Below are 9897 nucleotides of genomic sequence, written 5' to 3'. Positions count from 1 at the left end.
ATGGGAAGGTGGAAAACAAATGCATTAGTGTCATTAACTGAATAGATTTAGGAAAGCTCAAGCCCTGTTTAGCAATAGGGAATGCTGAGTTCCAGCACAGAATCTTCAAAGCAAAGGCCACAGTACCCAGCCTCCATGTCTGGCTATTTTTTTTTTCTATATTTTTGGTTCTGAAAGCATTTTTTTTTTTTTTTTTTTGCAGTTTTTGGCTGGGGCTGGGTTTGAACCCGCCACCTCCAGCATATGGGGCCAGTGCTCTACTCCTTTGAGCCATAGGTGCTGCCCTGGTTCTGAAAGCTTTTTAATTCCTTACTTTTAACCATGAGCAAACACCACAGCATATCGGACACCTAGGGAAAACCTTTAAGACACCACACAAAAACAGCAAATAGCAACTCTAATGAACTTGAAATTCTGAAGAACATTCAAAACTTTAAAAAGGAAGAACGATATATAATATTAATGTAGAAGATATTGAATCCATTAACCAACAATCATACTGTTATTATTAAAAGATTTGTAAACTTTTTGTTCTTTGTTCTTGTGCCTTGTTTCCAGCATCATTTGTTTTGCAAATGTATCTTTGTCTAATGTTATTTTCATGATCTGTTTGGGTAGAGAGTGTTGGCTAATAATAGATGTGAATTATTGTAAAACTGTAAATTTTTAAGAAATGGAAGAAAATACTACCAGAAGAAATCTGTAATTTAATATCCTATCATGTTACCAAGGATATCTCTTTTGAGCTGGTAAAAATAATAGCCTGCTTCTCTCATTGCATTTCACTTTGATTTTTTTCTCTCTTCCATATAAACTTAAATTTCTCTTTTCATATTTCTATCTTCATCTCCTTGTTTCTTGGTGTCTCTTCTCCCTGAAGATCACTACATTTCAAGCTATCAGAAAGGTATCCGATGAAAATGTACTTAGCTTAATAATCACTGTCTGTCCTACCACGATCTATTGGTTAGACATTTTTAATTGGTAGTTGAATAATTTCAGACAGGCTCTCCATCCTCCCTTTCAGTTTTAATGGTGTATGTTTTCTGTGGACCTGCTGTATGATCCAGCAGAACATTGAGAGCTGGAGATGAGGAAGGAGAGGCCATGTTTCTTTTTTTGACTTTTGAATGTGGCCACCTGATGCATGCCTGGACCTTGGCTTCTCATATGTGGGCTATTTTCTGAATCTTAAATGAGAAATAGGCATAAAGTCTTGGGTTAATGTTTTTGATGTTGCTTTTTAAAATACTACAGTTTTTAATAGTAATGTGAGGAACAACTCACCAGTGTGAGGAAGTGAAGATTATCAAACGAAAGCTCTTCTAAGTTTGGGAGAACTAGCTGAACATATTTCTATGCAGAAGACTAACTGCTTGAATGATCACTTGCCATTTGGCAGGCCAAACCCTGCATCCTAAGGTGGCCCACAGTCTTCTCTAAAGAGATCTTGCTGTAGCAACTGTCTTGGTGAGGTTTGTTTGTAAGTGTGTGTGTTTCATTCTTCACTGTGTTCCACATTTCAAAACCACAAATAAATTCCTGCCTCCCATAGATCCACCCAGTCTGCCTTGTTTGTGGCACCTCCAGTTTTTACGTCATCTTTTTATCTTCTGGGTTATTTTTTCCCTTGCTCCTTAGAACTTCCTGGGATTTTTATTTGCTTAAACAAACTTCGGCCTTGATTTCTTGTTTTTAAAATAATAGTTTCTTTAAATTAAATAAAAACACTTCATCCTACATTTTTAAAAAACAACCTGCCAAGACATTTCTTTAACTCACTCATTGTTTGTATCTCTAAGGAAACGCTACAATTCGTAAGGAGATCATCAGGAATAAGATCAGAGCCATTGGGAAGATGGCACGGGTCTTTTCAGTTCTTCGGTAAGGATGTCTGTCACTATGGTGTGGGTTAAAGGCATTTTGAGAATAAATTAGGAGTTGAGTTCAGAACCTGTTGAGAGCTAGAATTTGCTATTGGAACTGTAAGGCTTCAGGTTCCGTGCAGATTGTGTCAAACCTACATGTTCAATTGACTAAAAATGTTCATTTGGCACTAGCTTCAATGTAGTGAATGCAGTAGTTTAGTGTGGATTTTCAAGCCAGACTGTTGGTGTTCGCATTCCAGCTGTACCTCTTCTTGGCTATGTGACCTTGAGTTTCATCTCTGTGCCTTAGTTTGCTTAAAAAATAGAAATAATAATAGGACCTACCTCAAAAGGTTTCTAGATGAATTAAACAGAATAATATAAGGGAAACACTGTAACAGTGCCTGGCTAAGTGCTTCTCGTTGAAAAATAAGAACTGGCTGATTGTTTAAAGTTGGGATATTTATAGAAAACATCCTCTTTTTTGAGTCAGGGAAGGGGTCAAAGATAACAGAACCTGTTCTTTATCTCTGTATTTTTTCCCTTAACTTCCCTTAAGTATCTTGGAATTGCTGAAAGGTGGGCTCCCTGGCATTAACCCAGGGCTTTGATCTTCATTTGTAGGGAGGAGAGTGAGAGTGTGTTGACTCTCAAGGGCCTGACTCCTACAGGGACCCTTCCTTTGGGTGTCCTCTCAGGAGGGAAGCAGACTATTGAGACTGGTGAGTATGTGAATGCTCTAATCACGGAGGAAGGTATACTCCCATTACCTAGCAACCAATGTAAAATTTAAAATTGGGGTTTCCGTTAGTAAATGGCACTAGAGCAAACTGGTTATCCCTCCGAGGGATAAATGAATCTCAATTTCAACCTTTACTTTCCTCCACTTACAAAAATTAATTCTAAGTGGATTATAACTTGTAAAAGATAAAACAATAAAATTCTTAGAAGAAAATGTGGAGAGTAGACATTAGGGTAGGCAGAGTCTTGAAGTAGGATTCAAAGGCTCAGCGCCTGTGGCTCAAGTGGCTAAGGCACCAGCCACATACACCTAAGGTGGCGGGTTCGAATCCAGCCCGGGCCCGCCAAAACAACGATGATGGCTGCAACCTAAAAATAGCCAGGCATTGTGGTGGGTGCCTGTGGTCCCAGCTACTTGGGAGGCTAAGGCAAGAGACTCGCTTGAGCCCAGGAGTTGGAGGTTGCTGTGAGCTGTGATGCCATAGTACTCTACCCAGGGGGACAACTTGAGGCTCTGTCTCAAAAAATAATAATAATAATAATAATTAAAAAATAAGTAGGATTCAAAATACTAACCTTAAAAGGAATAACATGAGGAAAGGGAAAAAAGAATGTCCTACAACAGATCAAAATTTTCTGATCCTCAAAATTGGTGTTTTAAACTAGACCACTTTTTTTTTGGAAGACTTTACTAGAGCAAATCTGCAAATTAGGAACTAGTAACGAAGAGAATTTTAGAGACATGTTATTTGGGACTTTCTTTGTTTGTAATTCTTGGTCACTTTTTGGGGGGCTCAGTCCCACGACATCTAGTTTCTCTTAATTCCTGGTTGTGAGTGCTTTAACCAATACAGGATTATTTATTGATACTTCTAAAATTGATAAAAATCTTTAGTAATGTGAAGAACTGAAGTTGAAGCCAACTTTTTAGAGTGTCTTGTTCTTTCTTATTGATTGCAGGAAATGAGTTTATTTTGTTATTTTCACATCAGAATTTCAGTTCCACAGGTTCATTAGCAAACTGGAATAACAATAAAAACCCTTTTATTGTTCATGTAACTTTACTTGGAGAGCTTTCCATTACTAATATCCATATGGCCTTATACCATACATTCATTTATGTTCTACCTTGTTCCAAGACAGATTTGCGTGAGTTACAGTGTATGTAAAACACAGTGAAGTAAACTAAATATGCTGGGAAATAGGAGCACAAGGAAAACAAAACTAAAGCCAGTGGTCAGCCACAAATTCAACTTCAGGCTTCCTGTTACCAAATAGATAAGAAAGCTAGGAACAAAACAAGGTTCACAAAAACCATAAGATAAGGCTCAGAGCGTGTGGCTCAAGCGGCTAAGGCGCCAGCCACATACACCTGACCTGGCAGGTTTGAATCCAGCCCGGGTCCACCAAACAACAATGATAGCTGCAACCAAAAAATAGCCAGGTGTTGTGGCGGGCGCCTGTGGTCCCAGCTACTTGGGAGGCAGAGGCAAGAGACTCGCTTGAGCCCAGGAGTTGGAGGTTGCGGTGAGCTATGATGCCACGGCACTCGACCCGGGGTGACAGCTTGAGGCTCTGTCTCAAAAAAAAAAAAAAACAACCATAAGATAAAAAACAGATCGGTTATAAGTTGGACTACATCAAAATTAAAAACTTTTATAACACAAATGGTACCACAAGAAATGAAAAGGTAACCCCTAGAATGGGTGAAAATATTTACAAATCTTATATCTCATAAGGGACTAGTACCAGGAAATATAAAGAACTCCTACAACCTAATAATAAAAGGATAACTCAATTAAAAATGTATAAAGAATTTGAATTCACGTTTTTCCAAAGAATACATACAAATGGTACATGAAATGATATTCAGCATCACTAGACGTTCAGGAAATGCAAATTAAAACCACTCTCAGGTACCATTTCGCACTCATAGGATGGTTGTAATAAAGAAGACAATAAGAAGTGTTGATAGGAAGGTAGAGAAACTGGTATCCACACACACTGCTGGTCGGAAAATAAAATGAAACAGCTGCTTTGGAAAACTTACTGGGCCAGGCGAGGTGGTTCATGCCTGTAATCCTAGCACTTAGGGAGGCTGAGGTGGGTGGATCACCTGAGCTCATGCGTTTGACCCCAGCCTGAGTCAGAGCAAGTCCCCATCTCTAAAAATAGCCTGGCATTGTGCTACCTGGAAGGCTGAGGCAAGAGGGTCTCTTGAGCCCAAGAGTTTGAGGTTGCTGTGCATTATGATGCCATGGCACCCTACCGAGGGCAACAAAACAAGACTTTGTATCAAAAAAAGAAAAGAAGGCTCGGCGCCTATAGCTCAACCAGCTAAGGCGCCAGCCACATACACCTAAGGTGGCGGGTTCGAATCCCCAGCCCGGACCCGCCAAACAACAATGATGGCTGCAACCAAAAAATGGCCGGGCGTTGTGGCGGGCGCCTGTGGTTCCAGCTACTTGGGAGGCGGAGGCAGGAGACTCGCTTGAGCCCAGGAGTTGGAGGTTGCTTTGAGCTGTAATGCCACGGCACTCTACCCAGGGGGACAGCTTGAAGCTCTGTCTCAAAAAAAAAAAAAAAAAAAGAAAAGAAAAGGAAAGAAAACTTACTGGCAGTTCTTCAAATGATTAAAGGTAGAGTTACCATATTGTCAAGCAGCTTAAGTCCTAATTTTATATTCCCCAGAGAAAGGAAGATGTCCACACAAAACCTGTATGCAAATGTCCATACCAGGCATTCTTATTAACAGGCAAAAAGTGGAAACAACTCAAATGTCCATTAACTGGTTAAACAAAGTGTGTTATATACAACGGAATACTATTCGGTGATAAAAGGAATGCTATACAGGTATATGCCTTCACATAAGTGAACATTGAAAATGTTATGCTAAGTAAAAGAAGTCATGGGTTGCGCCTGTGGCTCAGTGAGTAGGGTGCTGGCCCCATATACCAAGAGTGGTGGGTTCAAACCCAGCCCTGGCCAAAGTGCAACAAAAAAATAGCTGGGCAATGTGGCAGATGCCTGTAGTCCCAGCTACTTGGGAGGCTAAGGCAGGAGAATCACCTAAGCACAGGAGTTGGAGTTGCTGTGAGCTGTGACTTCACAGCACTCTATTGAGGGTAATAAAGTGAGACTCTGTCTCTTTAAAAAAAAAAAAAAAGAAGTCAGTCACTCAAGAGCACATTTTGTCTGATTCTACTTATTTGAAATGTCCAGAACATCATATGTTAGACACAAGCTAGATCAGTGGTTAACTAGGAAGAGTGAGGGAGGGGAAAGGAAAGTAACTGCAAATGACTTGGATTTCTCTTGGGGTGATGAAATTATTCTAAACACAGATTGTGGTGATGTTTGTACAACTTTATTTAAATTATATTAAAAGCATTGACTTGAATACATTAACAAGTGAATTTTATGATGTATGAATTATATTTCAGTAAAGATATTAAAAAGAAAAAAATTCAGTTAGTTTTATATGACTGTTATAATGTCCCTCCATCCAAACCCTATCTTAATACCCAGTCCAAAAAGCAGTTCTAGAAAGCCCCCAAACAATGTAATAACTCGAACACATTTTACCATATAGCTTTGAAACTCTAATTAGACCAACATTTGGTATACCGTTTCAGGCAATGCTTTGTTAGCAGTTACACCAGTGATGTACTGTCAGGAGGCACTGTAGTTTTCTTGTGAAGTTTATTTGTTCTGTTGAAGGAGATTAGTGAGAATGTGACATTGCTTCAACACATGTCTACATATGGTTGACAGATGTAAACACTTGGTAAGTTGATTCCAAGTGTCCATTTTCCACTTTCCACATTGTGTTAGATCACTTCATAGTTCTTTCATTTTCTCTGGTGTTGATATGTAAGGCTTTGGGAACAGAAACTGTCACTGCTCGCTATTCTTCCCTGACTTCTTTTAGAAAACTGGTATTGGAGGAACTGTCAGCGTTCACCTAAGAGGATCTTTCTTGCTATAGCTTGTAACCTTTTCATATATTAGGGGGTTTATTGTCTGAAAAAGAAGATGCTGGGAGGTTTACTTGTTGGCACTAGTTTTTAAATTGCTTCCTTTTCCATCACTGAGGAAGAAGAAGGCTTTCTTAGTTATTGGCCTACTCTTTCAAACACTGAATGGAAGCCATATGGGTTGGAAATGTCAGCCTCAGATGTATCTCTAAGCCCAGATGGGTACACAAATTTGCATCAGGAATTGAATTTTTTTATGCCTTTGCTGGCTTAGTACTCCACTCCCAGACAAGAAATACCCCTCACGTATTTTTCACTTTCTGATGCCAGTCTCCTGTTCAAAGGCCACTCGTATTTTATTGAGTGATCAGAAAGGACATTTGGACTTCATATAAGTCAGAAGTCACTTGAGAGCAATAGGAAGGAGTTGTAAATGTTTTTTAAATAGGACCTAGCAGCTCATTTAATACCATCTGAGCTAGTACAAACTATAAGAGTGTTGTGATGTTAAATTATGTGATGGGACAAGTTATCTTAATGTGTGGATGTCAGGCCATAAAATAGCAGTTGGCTGTTTAAAATGAAGGGAACAGGCTGGGCGCCGTGGCTCATACCTGGAATCCTAGCACTTTGGGAAGCCGAGGTGGGTGGATTACATGAGCTCACTGGTTTAAGACCAGCCTGAACAAGAGCCCCTGTCTCTAAAAATAGCCAGGCATTGTGGCAGGCACCTGTAGTTCTAGCTACCCTGGAGCCTGAGGCAAGAAAATCACTTGAGCCCAAGAATTTGAGATTGCTGTAAGGTGTGATACCATGGCACTCTATGGAGGGTGACAAAAGTGAGACTCTGTCTCAGGAAAAAAAAATGAACAGAACAATGTTTCCTTGCTACATGAAGTATTAAAAATATTAGAAACTACCTCCAGAATAGTCTCTTGCAATAATCCTCTTGCTTCTCTTACTAGTTGACTTTTACTAGGGATGGGGATAGGCTAAAGGGTGAGATTCTGGGATGTCTGTGCTGGCAGCAATGCTGTTGGTTTACTCACTCTTTTCTGTCTTCATTTTTGCATGACACTGCTCCTGCCCTCTTACAGCCACAGTAGAAGCGGTAGAGGCCCGGGAAGGTATGGCCTTATTATCTGATAGATGTGATCATGTGTCTGTCTACTAGTTTAAAAAGTTTTATCAACATTGCGAATTTTTTTTTTTTTGCATCACCAGAACTATAACAGTGCGAAAAGGAATATATATTTCTAGGCATGTGCGCAGCAAGTGTTTCCTTTGTGTCCTATATTTATAGTAATTTTACATGACTTTCTGTATTGCCCCAGTCCTTTCTGCACTCCATCAGTTTTACTGCAGTGGCTTCAGGTTAAGCAACTGGTCATGAGAGGTTGAATGGTTTAATTCTGTGTTCCTTCCATATCCATATATAAGAGATGTCCTTTGATTATAAAGAGATTCCAACAGGTCAGCCTCTTTACCTAATAATTCTAAAGAATCTCAAGCGCAGAGGCAAAAGTAGATTAGAATTTAGTTCAGTTTATTTCTGAGATTGCCCTAAGGCACTCCAGCTAAATTATCTTTGTTTCTATGGGAACGTATTTTAAGTAACATTATCTATGACTTTTTGGGGGAAAACTATTAGAATTGATGAACTTGTGTTTTAAATATAATTATTTTATTAGGTAAGATGATTCAAAATGGCCTTTCCTTGACAATATAAAAGTTGAATCAGAAGTAAAATAACACTGCGCCCCCATTGCTCAGTGGTTAGGGCGCCGGCCACATACACTGGGTCTGGAAGGTTCCAACCCAACCAGGCCTACTAAAAACAATGACAACTATAACAACAACAACAAAAAAAAACCAGCTGGTGTTGTGCCAGGCGCCTGTAGTCCCAGCTACTCGGGAGGCTGAGGCAAGAGAATCACTTTGGCCCAAGAGTTTGAGGTTGCTATGAGCTGTGACACCACATCACTCTACTGAAGGCAACATAGTGGGACTATCTCAAAAACAAACAAACAAAAAAAAAAAAAACTCCTAAACAAAAAGATTAGCTTTTTTTTTATTTTTTTTGTGGGTAATGTGGTGTTTGCACTTAAAGCAACCACTCTGTTTTTAACTTTTTCTATTATTCTAATATTGCCATTTTTCTAGCATTGAGCATGTTTCTGGCCCTTAAGAAAATCTTTTTCAAATATTTTGGGTCTAAGTAAGAACTTGTGGATGGTATACTTTTGGTCAAGTATACTTCTGCCATGCTTATTTGTATTGAGCTTTTATGAAAATTATTTTCACAGTTTCTGCTGCCTTTGGGCCTTAAGGAAACAGTAACTTCAAACAAAGCTGATTCAGTCAGATGTTGCCTATCACCTTCACCAGACATGTGCTCCATGGCCACCTCTCTCTGTTTTTCTTTAGGAGGTTGCTGTGTGCTAAGAAACTTTTTTAGGCTTTTGCTTTGCTGCCTAACTGAGCACTCCTCACCACCAACCCTTTCCTGTTTTTCTGTAGCCATCAGAGGGTTTTCGCTTCAGCACAAGATCCGGAGTTTTGAAGAAGCCCGAGGTCTGGACCGAATAAATGAGCGAATGCCACCCCGAAGAGATGGCTCACACCCTGATGGGCCAGTGAAATCTGTAACTGCAGTACACTCAAATGTTCTGCACAGGAGCGACCACGGGAAGAAAGCCCAGTAATAACTGAGTGCTGCTGTGGCAAAGGTGGATCCAAAACTTAAGAACAAATTTTTTTATTTATTATTGGGAAATGAAACAACAACTCAAACAACTTAAACCTGGAGGTGCATTTATAATTCAGTCTGCATTTATTCTGTAAGAAAGGTGACCATTTTATAAATTCTTTTAATTTATGTTCAATATATATAATAAGGGCATCTGGTTTATTTTTACCTTTTTCCCTCCCCAATTTTTAGGAACTAATCTGATTGTTGTCAATACATATATGAAGTCTTATGCTATAAAGGGGATCTTTCCCTGAATAAAAGGGCCTTGCAAACCTCAACTCTGGGTTTCTGACACGAAGTAGTCAGCTTTCACTCTTGTTTTTTCAAATGGAAGATGTTTTTTCTTTTTTTTGCATTTTGTTTTTTCCTTTCTGCTGGGTGCCATTGAAGAAAGGCCTCTTAGATTTCAGTGGCTACAACTATTTCTCTTTTGATGGAAAACATGATTACAGTAGAACTTAAGTGAATAATCCAACCCCAATGATTCTAAGGGCCAAGGGGAATGCTTTCCATAATATATTCTAGTAAAGCAAAATAAAAAATGAGGAATTTTCTTAGA

At 39.3% G+C, this 9897-nt stretch overlaps 1 protein-coding gene across 2 annotated transcripts in view; it reads left to right on the top strand.

Moving 5' to 3' along the window:
- Positions 1-9897, top strand: part of PPP3CC (protein phosphatase 3 catalytic subunit gamma) — an 86860-nt gene extending 76963 nt beyond the window's left edge. The window contains exons 11-14 of one of the 2 annotated variants that reach the window (XM_012807737.2): positions 1803-1884; positions 2493-2590; positions 7684-7713; positions 9107-9897. In XM_012807737.2, coding sequence (XP_012663191.1) covers positions 1803-1884; positions 2493-2590; positions 7684-7713; positions 9107-9291 — 395 coding nt within the window. In that variant the 3' untranslated portion in view covers positions 9292-9897. The remainder of the gene's footprint in view (positions 1-1802; positions 1885-2492; positions 2591-7683; positions 7714-9106) is intronic. The other variant, XM_023515569.1, reaches the window with a different exon arrangement.

Source organism: Otolemur garnettii, unplaced genomic scaffold (genome assembly GCF_000181295.1).
Source record: "Otolemur garnettii isolate 467f Iridium unplaced genomic scaffold, OtoGar3 scaffold00074, whole genome shotgun sequence".
NCBI lineage: Eukaryota > Metazoa > Chordata > Mammalia > Primates > Galagidae > Otolemur > Otolemur garnettii.
The sequence above is the reverse complement of the archived record's forward strand: the minus strand, read 5'-3'. Positions and strand labels throughout refer to the sequence as shown.